This window comes from Denticeps clupeoides, chromosome 10, assembly GCF_900700375.1.
Source record: "Denticeps clupeoides chromosome 10, fDenClu1.1, whole genome shotgun sequence".
NCBI classification, from domain to species: domain Eukaryota; kingdom Metazoa; phylum Chordata; class Actinopteri; order Clupeiformes; family Denticipitidae; genus Denticeps; species Denticeps clupeoides.
The window spans coordinates 9,040,941-9,056,107 of NC_041716.1; the positions used below are offsets into that span (position 1 = coordinate 9,040,941).

The 15,167-nt window shown below is 42.3% G+C and overlaps 1 protein-coding gene across 1 annotated transcript; it reads right to left on the reverse strand.

Annotated features, from left to right (window-relative positions):
* Positions 1-7,438: 7,438 nt before the first annotated feature.
* Positions 7,439-14,123, reverse strand: ptk6b (PTK6 protein tyrosine kinase 6b). Its single transcript, XM_028993657.1, has 8 exons — positions 13,630-14,123; positions 12,740-12,861; positions 11,991-12,151; positions 11,191-11,359; positions 9,674-9,832; positions 8,688-8,869; positions 8,185-8,338; positions 7,439-8,075 (listed from the first exon to the last, which is right to left on the reverse strand). Exons 1-8 carry the CDS (start codon positions 14,001-14,003, stop codon positions 7,891-7,893), a joined length of 1,506 nt encoding a protein of 501 aa, XP_028849490.1. The 5' UTR covers positions 14,004-14,123; the 3' UTR covers positions 7,439-7,890.
* Between the last annotated feature and the right edge of the window lie 1,044 nt (positions 14,124-15,167).

Here is a 15,167-nt window from a genome sequence, read left to right on the forward strand (position 1 = left end):
TGCTGACAGCCAAGCAGCAGATGTCTGCTGGAGATTTTTACTTCATTACAACAATTAATAAAAAAAAAATGACTAAAATATAACATTTATAAAAACATAATTAATATCTTAACAAGCTTCTAAATAGTAAAGTTCAGTGGCAGGCCAGCTTCCTGGACAAGAGGTCAATTTTCTGTCCCATAAAGCTTAAAATGCTGCAGAGAAGTAAGATTATTTTCAGGGAAAGGGGTGGTTATTAAAACCCATAAAATTCATGGAAAAATAACTTAACTATTTGTAGGTTTACTATTTCTGAAAGTAATAGTAAGTGAATATATATACAGTTTACTCAGCTATAAATATATAATAGAAAGTATAAAATATACAGACGGAACATTCCAGCGGAACTGACAGAGCCACCTGCTGAAGTTCACATGACATACAAAACCATATGTGTGTCACCACCAAGAACTGGGGCGGATAGTTAGATATTAGCTAACTAGCAGTGTCCTTCTGGTTTGTTGAACAGCATTTGCTATTTAAACAGGTACAAAGATCATCTTCAACCCACCGAGTACATTGCTCATCTGCTGAATGCTGCCGATGTACAATAATATTTACAACATAATACAAATCATTAGTAGATTTTCCTCTGTTTCACAACTAATACCGTCCGATAAAAGTTTCCATGTAAAACTGCTATGATTCCATCGCTAATTTCCAGATATTTTGGTCATCTATTCTCTTGTGTATGACTTAAATATTATTTATTCAGAATTCCTAAATTCATAAAAAAGACCATTAAGGTCTGACAGTAAATTTGTCGCGATCCGGACATTTCCCAGAACTCCGGACCGGATTTTTATCCTTGCCTTGTCTTGTGCTTCCTGACTGCCTTGATTGTTTTCATATTATTGATTATTAGCATAAATAAAATGATTGCCATGTCACTTCCTCATTCTGTCATTTGTCCTTGTACCTGTGTCTCATGCCTAGTGTCCGCATGAGGGTCCCCATACCCTGTCTAAGTCATTATATTCCTGTGACACGAGAGTTGTATGTTTGCGTCCGCCCTTCGGCGCCTCGCTTTCCTGAAACGACTGGATGCCATTGTCCAGTTTGGATCAGCCCACCCTGTATTGGGACCAGTCTGTCGTTTTCTAATCAATGCCTTTCACACCATGCAAATTACGCACCGTTTCTTAGCACAACCCATCACTGTTATGTAAGTGATGTAAGTAAGTCAGAGGCCACTTCTCTGAAACAGGGGGTGCTTCCAGGTACGCTGCCATACATGCAGAACATGTGGAGCGTGTGGGGGTCCAAAATGGCAGCAACCCGCCTAGATAAACTCCAAAACTCAATACCTGGAATGTCAAGTACAATTATTGTATTAAAAACTGCATTCGCAGAACTGCTGAGCTTTATTTTGCAGCACAGAACAACAACCTGACCTAAATTTCCTGATATGCATTTGTCACACATCGCACCCTGTGCACTAGAGCAGCATGGGAAATGCATCACACCTCCTTCTACAACTTTATGAAAACAGCTGTGCCCTCTGTCTGCAGCAGCCTCCGCCTGACATGGTTCCAATTTTAAATCCCTGCCCTGAAACTCTGATTACACCTCTGTTCTCCAGTAACGGGGAGCTTTGCTGGGTTCTTTATCCTCTCGGGCCCTTGCTTGTAGTTTTAATCTGAGTGAGAGTGACGTCTGTATTGTCAAGGACAAAAGAAAAAATCAGTTATAAAAGATTATTCGAAGGATTTAAGGCTGACTTCATCACACTATATAAAGAGTGTGAGAGGAAAAGATTTCGGAGATGGGGATGAATGTTGCGAGAGAGAGAAAGAGAGAGAGAGAGAGAGAGAGAGAGAGCGCATGCTGTCTTTTTATTGGTTGGAATCTGTAGCCCTGTGTATGCTGCTTCATATTCCCTCTAAAGAACTATTATGGTCCAAGTTTAAAACCAAGACAAATGTTGAAATGCCCGACACGTAGAGCACGACTCACCAATACGCTGCTCAGCTTTATATGAACAATGATATCCTCAGGGTTTAATACTCGTGAAGTTCCTCTTGCTCCAGGTCTCTGCCGGAATTCGGCTGTGGTGGAACAAAAGACCTTTCTTTAAAACCAAAAAAAAAAACTCTCTTCATATGAATTTCAACAAGATTTCCCAGGGCTGCTTGCCATTGGCTGAGACGAACCACCCCTACATTCTTGACCTTTAGGGAAATGACGCGGTTAAGGGGGTGTCTGGTTTATCTCCTTCTTGCAAGCCGTCTGTTTATCTTTTGACCGTGGTAATACACTTCACTGTGAATAAAGCCAAGCACCCCCTTCAGATCATCTCCTGCTCCTTGAAGGAAAATGTTAGGAAGTTTGGGCATATTTCCCTCTCCTTTAGCCCTGGTTCTGAGACAAAAACAGCAGAAGCTGAAATGACTCCAGAACCATCTTTAGGCCGTGTTTGTAAGGTTTCACTTTGAATATTCTGGCCAAAAGACAACTTAAACGAAGTCAGTGGTGAATTAGAACATACAGTTCAGGCCAAAAGTTTGGACACACCTTCTCATTCAATGTGTTTTCCTTATTTTCATGACCATTTTCATTGGTAGATTCTCACTGAATGCATCAAATCTATGAATGAACACATGTGGAGTTATGTACTTAACAAAAAAAGGTGAAATAACTGAAAACATGTTTTATATTCTAGTTTCTTTGCTCTGATTACTGGTTTGCACACTCTTGGCATTCTCTCGATGAGCTTCAAGAGGTCGTCACCTGAAATGGTTTTCCAACAGTCTTGAAGGAGTTCCCAGAGGTGTTTAGCACTTGTTGGCCCCTTTGCCTTCACTCTGCGGTCCAGCTCACCCCAAACCATCTCGATTGGGTTCAGGTCCGGTGACTGTGGAGGCCAGGTCTCCACTTTTTGTTAAGTACATAACTCCACATGTGTTCATTCATAGTTTTGATGCCTTCAGTGAGAATCTACCAATGAAAATGGTCATGAAATGAAAAAGAATGTGTGTCCAAACCTTTGGCCTGAACTGTATGTTCTAATTCACCACTGACTTCGTTTAAGTTGTCTTTTGGCCAGAATATTCAAAGTGAAACCTTACAAACACGGCCTAAAGATGGTTCTGGAGTCATTTCAGCATTTCAGCAACGTAAATGGTCATGAAAATAAAGAAAACACATTGAATGAGAAGGTGTGTCCAAACTTTTGGCCTGTACTGTACATGTAAGGAGGGACTTTTAAACCCTTTAAACCCCATTCAAGTGGATGCAAACAGATTTCAATGCATTTGAAAACACAAGAGCAGTTTTGCTTTTTAATCCATTCCAGAGATGTTTTTGTTCTTGCAGTAATGTTTTGCACTTTTATTCATCTTAGTTAGTACCTGCTGCCTTGCAAAGCACTCTCGCTGTATTAACAATGAAGTGTCTGAAGAAGAACATTTTAAACAAGACACACATCAGGCACATCGCGTTCACGCTCGCGCAAACAAATGATATCAGATGACCGAGACAGTTCAGGACGTGCAAGGTGCGGAAAGAGGTTTTCATCAAGCTGAACATGTCATGTGACGAACAAATGTGACGGCAGATTTTGGAATCTAGTCTTGCACCACGGCAAAATACTTATTAAAAATGTCTGCGTCAGCAAGTCCTGCATGTCCTGTCGCGTTGTGCTGTGTGGTCACTTTGAACACGAACACTGTCAACGTTTAGGCATGCAAATGCATTGTGTAATATTTCTACAAATTATAAATTATGGGCTAAGAACACTATGATCATTTTAAAACCAAATGATTTTTGTTATTCTGTGGTGACACTTTGTCTTATACATGGTGTAGGATCGTTCTAAAAATGTCCCAACTGGCCAGTTCGAAGACTGAGAACAGATCTCTTTCCCTCGGGACAAAAGTAGGCTAATGACGATCACTCTGGTCTGAGATCTGAGTTGTCATTTGTCCTCCGGTGGTGTGACCGAAACTCCGAAATCACCCCAGTGCCGCACTGAGCCAGCGGCCCACGCACGTCACACGTCACACATTTACATTTACGGCATTTGGCAGACGCCCTTATCCAAGCGACTTACAACGTGCTTTCAAGTTACCATCGATGAAGAGATCAGTTCCGGAACACTAGGACCCCAACTATGAATACATCTATTTTATTCACTCTGTTGTAGAGTCTGTACACAAGTTCGACAATAAGAACGTTACAATTAAATCTAAATATTCTTTAAAGAGGAAGGTCTTGAGCTGTCGTTTGAAGGTGCTCAGTGACTGAGCTGTTCTGACCTCGAGGGGAAGTTCATTCCACCACCGAGGGGCCAAGACGGAGAAGAGTCTAGATGAATGTTTTCCTTTTACCTTCAGAGATGGAGGGACCAGGCGAGCAGTACTGGAGGCTCGGAGTATATGAGGTGCAGTGTGAGGTGTAATAAGGGCTGTGAGGTAGGATGGTGCTGCTCCATGTTTGGCTTTGTAGGCCAGCATCAGTATTTTGAACCTGATGCGTGCAGCTACTGGGAGCCAGTGAAGGGAACGTAGCAGAGGGGTGGTATGGGAGAATTTGGGAAGGTTGAAGATCAGTCGTGCTGCTGCATTTTGTATGAGTTGTAGAGGTCGGATGGTACATAGAGGTAGACCAGCTAGAAGGGAGTTACAGTAGTCCAGTCGTGAGATTACTAAGGACTGAACCAGTAGTTGGGTGGCCTGGGTTGACAGATAAGGGCGGATTCGTCTGATATTGTAGAGAAGGAATCTACATGAGCGGGAAAGATTGCTGATGTGAGTTGAGAAGGAGAGTTGGTTGTCTATTGTTACGCCAAGGTCGCGGGCTGTTGCAGAAGGAGAGAGCTGCGAGTTGTCTAGGTAAATAGCAAGATCCTGATGTGGTGAAGAATCTGCTGGAATGAATATTAGTTCAGTTTTGGTGGGATTGAGTTGGAGGTGATGGGCTGCCATCCAAGACGAGATGTCTGTTAGACATGCAGAGATTTTGGAAGCAGCATGAAGATCAGAGGGAGGAAAGGAGAAGAGGAGTTGTGTGTCGTCAGCATAGCAGTGGTAGGATAATCACACGTCACACCAGGGTAACACGTCACACCAGGGACGCTCACTGCAGGCATGGTCCAGGTAAGCTCTTTCTGGACTGACTGTGTCTGGGTGTGTTTGCACTGGTCCCAGAAATCGGCCGTACGGAGCGGCCGCTGCGTGCATCTCGGTTCCAGGCCAGCCCGCGCATTCTGGCGGCACAAACTCCCTCCTGCGTGGCTGGCTGGGCCACATGATCTTCATTTCACCACACACACACACACACACACACACACACACATCCGGACATGCGGCACGTGAGTCGCACTCACACTCACGCCCGGCCTGGCTGTGCACATGCAGAGTTCAGGCCCGTGGCGACGTTGACCCACTTTCTAAAAGGAGACCAAATGCTGCTTCATGCAGGCTTATAAATAGGCAAACGAGAGACGGGCCAAATGTGCACAAAGTTCCACGCACGTCAGTTTTAAATGACCCCGTACGGAAAGCGATAGACGGGTTCGTTTGACGTAAACGTGGGTGGAATGGACACGGATGATTAACACACGGGAGTCATAAACGGAGGGTCGGTTCTGGTAAAGGCGTTTCGGCGGAACGTCTGCTGTGCGCCCTGAACGTGACTCACAATTCGCGCCTCGTGGGCGCTGGGAAGTGGAACAAAGGTGAACGAACGGCGGCGTGAGGTGGCGCGCCGCCCTGCGGCGGGCAGGAGAACAGCAGCCGCCGGACGACAATGACGACAACAATAATCACAAGAATTATAATTATTATTATTATTATTAATAATATAGTTTGTAGTATTAGTAATAGTGGCACGCTGATACATGGGTCCGAGGCACAAGTGCTATGCAGAGACATCTATATTAGGGTGGTAGTAGCCTAGTGGGTAACACACTCGCCTATGAACCAGAAGACGATCGACAAGGACTAGAAACAGGAGGTGGGTACGTACACACATACACAAACACGCAGACAATAAAGCCTCAAACAGGGACGCAGACGGGGAAATGGCGCCATCTGGTGGCTCAGAGGCGCAAAGGCGTGAGCAGCGGCAGTAATTGGTCTGAGAAATCTACTTTAGTAAAGACAAAGTAAAGACTCATTTAATACTAAATAAATAAATAGATAACTAGTTCAGAAGGCGAAATGTAGTGCATCATCTTAATGCAGAAATGAAAGCGAATAAATCAAGAATTACGTATATTTGTACAAAATCATAAATTGATTCAACCAATGACTCCTACGTGAGTTAAAGTACATTTGTAAATAAAAAAAAATCCCAAATAAAATAAAAAAGCTATATATACCTGCCAAGTACAAGGAGACAAATTCTGTAAAAAAGCAAACCTGTCCATGACCATAAATGCAAGATTATGAGAACTTTGCGAGGAGCCTTGGTCATCTGCCATGATGATTGTTGTTGATCTGGTCTCTTCTGGAATCAGTGTTACAAGGAAACCAGTTGTGAGGGCTTTTCATTGTGGTGGGCTTCAGGGCCACCGTCCCAGAAGAGCCCCTTTACTCAAAGAGTGGCACATCAGAGCCTGACTGAGGTTTCCCCATGAACATTTGAAAGGTAAAGATGAGTTTTGGACGTCTGTGCTTTGGTCTGATGAGACTTTTTTGTTTGGGTACATGGCTTTTGCTTTTGCTTGGCGATGAAAGGGACAGGTCTTCAACCATAGGTACACAGTTCCCACAGATAAACATGGTGGTGGGAGCATCATGTGAGGGAGAATATGCAAAGTTGCTGGGTCCATTACAAGTTGCTGGGTCTTTCAACAAGACAATGACCCAAAGCATACACTGAAATTAGTTTGACAGTTCCTCAAGGATACCAAAACCAAGATCCTGGAGTGGCCCACACAGAGCCCAGATGTCAATCCTGTTATCCTGAATATGTCCATGCTTGGAAACCATGAAATTTGGACCAGCTAGAACAATTTGCAATGGATCAATGGAACAAAATCCCTCAAAAGACCTGTGCCAACCTAGTAAATAACTACTCTAAGAGGTTGGTGTCAGCTGTGACTCAGAAAGAGGACTCTATTATAAATAGCCAGGGAACTAATAATTTTGGATGTCTAATTTTTCTTGTTTCAATAAAAGATCCTAATTAAACTTAGTTGACATTATTATACAAATACATTGAGTATTTGATTAATAAAAAAAAAAACATTTGTTAATTGTCATTTTCATGGAGAAATCCAGATGGCAGGGAGTGTAGTGCAACATTTATCATCAAAATCTTGCGTGACCAACATAAGATTGTATTTTTAATAGCTGTCTCTTGTTGCCTCCTTTTAGTAATGGAATAAACTGATGCCGGATGTTTGAATGTGAATGTTAACAAAGCAGGATGAGGGATATTTGAGAAATTCTTATTGAAAATATTACTTTATTTAAAAAAACATATTTACAATACTTCTCACAATGCAAGCAATAACAGAAAAAAATGTTACTTAATGTGATTAAACATTTCCCAGAAAAATATTTACAGTATTTCAGTGATTCTGTAACATGAACAAACCACATCGCATTTTGGTTGACCATTATGGAGGTCCTTGATGGATGGAGGGATATGAACACTGAAGATACTGTATTACTGCCCAACAAAGGCAACAAAGGCAAAGCCCAACAAAGGCAACAACTCTTCACCTTCCTCCAGATTGCTACAGTTATTCAAACTCAGACTAGTCCTCAATGCAATGACAGAACTTTAATGTGGATCTTGATGCTCTTGATGTTCTTTCACTCCAACCAAGTTGGACATGGAGACATGAGAGATGTCTCTCTGCTCAACATCATAACACAATCAGGACCCTTCAGGGTGAGATCACTCCAGCTCATAGCGATTGATGTTTTCCAAATCCGGTTTCAGATCACTGAATTCAGGCCGGTCTGCTGGTTTAATCCTCCAACAGGACATCATGACGTCGTAGATGTAGGGGGGGCAATGTGGGGGTGCAGGCATTCTGTATCCTTTAATGACCTGCCCATAGACCTCACTGGTGCTGAAGCCTTAGTAAAAAAAGAAAAAAAACATATATAAATGAAATAATAAATGCAATACAGATAATAATACATGATACTTATAATGAACCATAATTTAATTTGAAATAATCTGAACCTGGATATGGGATGCCACCATACGTAAAGATCTCATAAAGAAGTATCCCAAAAGACCAGACGTCCGATTTGTTAGAGAAGCATCCGTGGCTGATAGCTTCTGGTGCGCTCCACTTATAAGGAATCTTCTTGTCTTCAGATACATAAAATGGCTCCTGTGGGATTGAACAGGAAGGAGTCGCAATAAAGAGTTGAGGGCAGGAAGAGTAAGTAGAGGAGGAGAAGAAATATTAATAAAAAAAAAAAAGAAATGTGGATAGCATAAAATGAAAACTAGTAAAGATGTTTAACATAATTTTAACATGATTCATGCATAATCAGAAACAGATTGGAACATAGAAAAATCTGCACGTTTGGTGATAAATATGAAACATTTGCACACATGCAACAACATAATGTAAGCCACTATTTAGCACCCATTATTTAACCATTTTAGTATAAAGCATATAAGGTTTAGAATATAAATAATGCATAAACATATCCGGAGAATTTGTAGTGTATCACCTTGATGATACGGGCCAGTCCAAAGTCAGCGACTTTGCACAGGTAGTTCTCTCCCACGAGGATGTTGCGTGCTGCTAGGTCTCTGTGGATGCTGTTCGTTGACTCCAGGTAGCTCATACCATCAGCCACCTGGGAGGCCATGTCAATTAAAGACATCCTGTCCAGTTTCGAACCTTCTTCCCCTGCAGGTAGGAAAGCCAGATTAAAAACCTATAACTTTCATATTTCATTTTTTATTTTAGATATCTCAATTTCGGTTTTACATGTATTGTATTCTTCAGTAAGTGGTAAATATATCCGGAGTAGATGCATGCATGGGCATTTTTGTTTGCCATCTGATATTTCCTAAGTCAAAGTCAACATTGGCTTTGACCATTCCTTCCCGTAACCTATTCATTTTTAATGTAAAAGAATGGCCCATAGACTTTGTTCTTGAGTAATCAATCACTCTGAAGTCAGGAGCACTTAAAATGATTCTGTTGCATTAATTTATGTGCCTAATATTTTGGGGGTAGATAAACCAGGGACTTTAACTGTGCAGTTAAATTACAATCCCACATTTTGTTGCCCAGATAAAACAATCCATCAAACGTTGAATGGTTCAGCATTAATGATTCATAAATCTGCTATGAAGGAAATGATGAAGGAACATGATACGTTACAGGAAATGCAGCATGAGGTAAAGGGTGAACTGTTTATTTTCAGATTTAATATTAGTGTGATATCCATACAGAGTCATCTAAATGATCCATGTAAATGAATGTTGAAAAAACAAAGAATGCACTATATTATGAAATATTTCAGCACTAAAGCATAACAAAATAGGATTCTAATTTTAGCAGACTCACGTATTCATAGCAATATGTTAAATAATATGTATCAATAAAAATAGGAAATTTCTTTTGATAGAAGTGCCCATTTCATAATATGGACATTTTTTCACAGCCCTAGTGCATTGTGGGATTGGAGTAATGTAGTGAACTTACCACGGAGGAAATCAAGCAGATTTCCCTTCATCATAAACTCTGTGATAATGAAGTAAGGCATGGAGGAGGTGCAGATGGCAAACAGGGAGATAAGGTGCCTGTGGCGAAGCTTCTTCAGGATGTGAACCTCTTTCTGAAACGCCTGCTGGTTCAGAGACTCTGTGAAAAAAAGGGAGACACAGATTCTACTTTACACCAGTTGTTCTGTATCTCCATGTGCTTCTACAAAGTGTGTTCTGTCAACTTGAAGAACAGGTAAGGTCACATTGTTTTAATCGTCACTGCCATCATGTTAAACAGTCAACAGAATAGTTGCTGTATGACAAAAAAGGAAAGAAATTTCTATATTTACTATAATGGCATTTAGAAGACACACGTATCCAGAGCGACTTACAATCATTAGTTACAGGGACAGTCCCCCTGGACACACCCAGGGTTAAATGTCTTGTTCAGGGACACAATGATAGTAAGTGGGGTAAGTAAGTTGAACCTGTGAATTTGCAGCATTCTGGTTTATAAGCAAGCGTCTTACCCACTAGGCTACTAATATCTACATCTAAACATATGAATACAATACCTAATATGTGACAAATTACTCATTACTTAAAAAGCAATACATGGCTTTATGTATTTACTCATTGTGCAACTAAATTCCTTGCTGTACTCATTACATTACCTTTGCATTACTATGCGTCTCTTAATCAGATTCTGCAGTATATGTAAAAATAAAATCCCAAACTATACAGACAGTGCAGACAATGTGGCTAAATGTATATGGCAAGATATCGTTAAATTTCACACATCAGCGTAAAAATCCCTGTCCAAATATGGAGAACATACGCATCTACCTACTAGCCGACACCATGACTGATCTACATGATGCACAAGTTTCAGTTCAGTCAGGCACCACATTGCTTTAGGGTCTAAACAATTGTTGCAACTGAAGTGATGTTTTAGTTGATTAAACATAATTATGACTGTGTTTCCAGATTCCCCATTATTTCTATTAGTAGGCAATGCAAGCGAGCTATGCAAGATAAAAGAGTAGTCTAATGGGAGTGACCCAGTTTGAGGTATTTCTGGGAGTCTCCGGTCCTCCTCCATACTGTGCAAGACAATAATTAAAGTTCAGATGTCCTCCCCAGCACTACCCAATATACTCACTCACACCCGCTCATTTACACTCAGTCACCAACTGACCTAGTGTACATGAGAGAAAATGGAGAACCCAGAGGAAACTCATGCCAACATGGGGAGAACATGCAAACTCCACCTAATCAGCCATTATAATAATAGTTAACAAAATGCAACAATAACCTCACCCACTACACCTTCTCAGGTCCCCAGAGAGCAGAGGGGTTCAGGTCAGTCCAGATGCTTTATTTCCATGTATATTATTTATATTTGTGATAATTATGTGACACTGTGATTCAGAGAATCCATTAACTTCTCAAGATCTAGCAACAGCCCTATGACATTTTTACGGTCCTCAAAGCCTTCTGCAGGCACCAACTCACCAAAGTTCTTCAATATTTTTATCGCAACTTTGATGCGGTTCCTCCACATGCCCCGATAGACATCAGCAAAGTATCCACTGCCCAACTGTTCCTCCAGGGTGAACTCATCTTTGGGGAGTTCCCATTCATCCACAGTGGAGTGAGAGAGGTCCTTGGGTTGGGGTTTCACCTGTGAAAACAAGAACAACCCAAAATACATTAGGGATCTGCATACACCAATCAGCCATAATATTAGTCCACAGCGACACTGGTGTTCCCAAAAATGGCAAACAATTCCCTGTCAGCTGAGGGTGACACTTTGTTGAGACAAAATTGTAGATTTCCTTTATTCTGAATGTCCTAAATCAGACCTGGTGCATAAAAGCTATCAGTAGCAGAATTTTGAAATGTCGGTTTTTCAATAAAATTGCTAAAAGTTTTTTCGTTTGTATATCAGTGAAGCTTTTAAAGTGACTTAGAGCTGTACAGAAACCGCACAGAAGCCTCCACAATCCCTAACCATTGTGGACAGTTCATTTTTTTCTTTCTTTCCTTTAATTTTTTTTATTATAAGCTTGTGCGGGACTGTGGTGCCCATTTTGGTGTTTTCTAAAAGAAAAACAATTATACAAATTACAATTATTACAATTTAAACCTCATACTGCCTGATGAAACGTGTGTGAAATGAAAACACAGCTCTCTGCTTTTACTGTATCACCATCACCACCGTGGCTCATTTCTAGCGTGCCACGACTTTAACCACATCCTCATTTTTGTTTCATTACAGACAGACAGGGAAGACATTTTAAAAAGCCACTCACTCTGATGCAGGACTCTCCGAGCCGCTCCACAGAGGCCAGTCGGTGGGTCTGGTAATACTTCACCAGTTCCAGCAGAGAGGGGAAACACTTGTTACGCTCGACACAAAACTGCTCGTCCAGTTGGTTGATCTGAAAGTGTTTTGCTCGGTTTTCCACTTTCACTGATGGGACAGACATTTACAGCATTTATCAGACGCCCTGATCCAGATCGACTTACAATCAGTACCTACAGGGACAGTCCCCCCCTGGAGTAACTTAAGGTTAAGTGTCTTGCTCAGGGACAATGGTAGTAAGACCGGAATTTGAACCTGGGTCTTCTGGTTCATAGGCGTTCACTAGGCCACTACCACCCCCAGTAGGACAGACATTCAGTCTGGTCAGAAAAAAATCACTTCTGTCACCATGATTAAGCAATGAGAGGAAAATTAAAATCTTGCAAAAGCTGTGCATGAAAGCACACGGTGCGCTGAACACTTCAGGCAGGCTCGACAGGGGAGCAGTGTGTGGGGACGGTACCTTACTCAAGGGGACCTCAGGGGCACCTTGCCGGTTTGGGATTTGAACCCGTAACCGAAATCCTTAGCCGCTAGGCCACTACTGCCCTTAAAGCTGCCCTGTGTGAGGATCGAACTGACGACCTTCAGACAATGAGACTGACATGCTACCTGCTGCACTCACAAGCCACTAACAAATGCAAATGGTACAAAATAAATGAGCTCATCAGCACACACATGCGCACACACTCGTACCTGAGAGGACGTGACCCACTTTGCTGGTTTCACTGAGTCGCACAAGGAACGCCCCGTCACCATTCTCTGGTGACAGGAGATGACTGAGAGCTTCAATACGATTCATTTTCCCAAAGAACCACCTCAAGCAAATAAAAAAAGTAAGGCGTTAAATATGCTTCCTTTACGCTGCTTTTTAAATGACCATATCATATGTAATGCTGCTTTATAAATTTGTCAATGATCATATTTATTACAATGTAAGGCTGTGACATTTTGTAATCAAGTGTCGAAATAAAATATATAAATTCTTCAGCAATTTCATAATAAAACATCATAAATGATTTAAAATGGGAAATTAATAGATAATTACTTAATTCAATATCACAGGAATAATAACTAAAAATTTAAATTAAATGTTTCATATTATGTCAATTAATTAAATAATTATGTTTTAATTGGGCATTTTAAATAATTAATGAGTCACTTTATTATAGAATTAATTATGTATTTATCTGTTTTATTTTGGCACCCCATAATTTGGATTGTGACTATACATTTGTAAATATTAAAGACACGATAGTGCCAAAAGGACACAAATACATTTCTGCTCAAGTTCTTTGAAGATTAATGTCATAACATTACATTTTTTTTATAAAGAACCTGTGGTTCTCACCTCCACGCGTGGGTAGGTACAGTACATATTTAATGTGCTTTTGGCTTCTAAAGTGACAGAGCTGCATAAAAACATCAACCGCTACGCGCATACACATTAAGAAACATCCCATATCCCCTTTTTCAACTTCCCGTTGCGCAGGTATTCCAGAGTTGTGCAAGAGTCCGCTTTCCTGCAGATACTCACGGCTGCGAGTCCACGGGCTCCCCGCCCCCCGGGTCAGGTAGATACTCACGGCTGCGAGTCCACGGGCTCCCCGCCGGCCAGGTAGTTGCAGGGCACGATGCCCGTGGCCAGCGTGCGCCCGGCGTGGTCGATCTTCAGCGCCGTCCACCACTCCCCCGTGCGGCTCGTCACTTTGAACAGGTCGCCCGCCTGGAAAGAGAGCTCGTCCTCCACGCGGGCCTCGAAGGGCCACAGCGCCCGGTAGATCCCGGCCTCCGTGCCGCCGACGGCCGGTAACGCGTGGGGCGCGTACCGAGCGACGCAGTCGTCCGATCCGTCCGTCCTCTCGCCTTCTGCCTTCTTACACTCGTCCGCGCCGCCGAATATTCGCGGCCATAGCGAGCTGCAGCACCCGCAGCAGGTTTTCCTCTCGGATTCGCCCATGGAACCGTCCCGGCAGCGGTGCGCCTCCGCGTCTTTACGCACGGGGAACGGACACCTGCCGACCGGGTCGCCGCGGAATGGAATGCGCGGAACGCGTGTGATGTGACTTTTACCGAAAGACTGAACTTCCGTGTCTCCGCCACGCCTTCATCTGCCCCTCGGAAAAGCCACGTTTTCACAGGAGCACCGCGTTTCCTCGGCACGGGTTTTACGCAAAAAAGTGGCCATGCGCTCATGAGTGTTTTTGGCAACATTCTACTATTTCAATATCATCACCAGGTCTAAACAAATACAGAAATAGAACAAGAAAAAGCAAGAGAAGAGTGATATTTCACAACTAGAAATAAGTACAACTCTTACGACATTTTTGGCAACTGGTAGCCTTAAGGTTTCTGAAGAAGTTCATTATCAGCTGACCTGGCACAAAAAACTTGCTAGACCCATTTTCTGTCATCTCTCAAGATCCAGGAAAAGGGCAGGGAAAGTCATCTCACATCCCTCACACCCTGGTCACAGACTTTTTGACCTGCTGCCCTCTGGCAGACGTTATAGAAGCCTGCAGACCAGGACCAGCCGACACAGGAACAGCCATCTCCCTCCTAAACAGCTGATACTGTCACACTGCACTTTATGTACACTCTGTTTATAAGATTTAGATGGTCTAATATATTGTACTGTTCATTGTTCATTTATACACACTTATAGACCTATGTACATTCATACATATATTTATAATCAGTATATATATTTATAAACAGTATAAACATATTATACAACTTGCACATTTACACACATCCTTACACATTGTTGTTGTTGTTTTCTTCTACACTGTACTTGATAGACACCATCTACCGGACTCAAATTCCTTGTATGTGCTTGCACACACTGGCCAATAAACACGATTCTGATTCTGGTCTTCCTCCGCTTATCCGGGTCCGGGTTGCGGGGGCAGCATCCCAAGTAGGGAATCCCAGACAGCCCTCTCCCCAGCCAGCTCCACCAGCTCTTCCAAAAAGACCCCAAGGTGTTCCCAGACCAGACTGGATAAATAATTTCTGAAACGCCTTCCCAGGGAGGCATCCAGGAGGCATCCTGGCCAGATATCTGGCTCCTCTCGATGAGTCCCTCCCGAATGTTCGAGCTCCTCACCCTATCTCTAAGGCT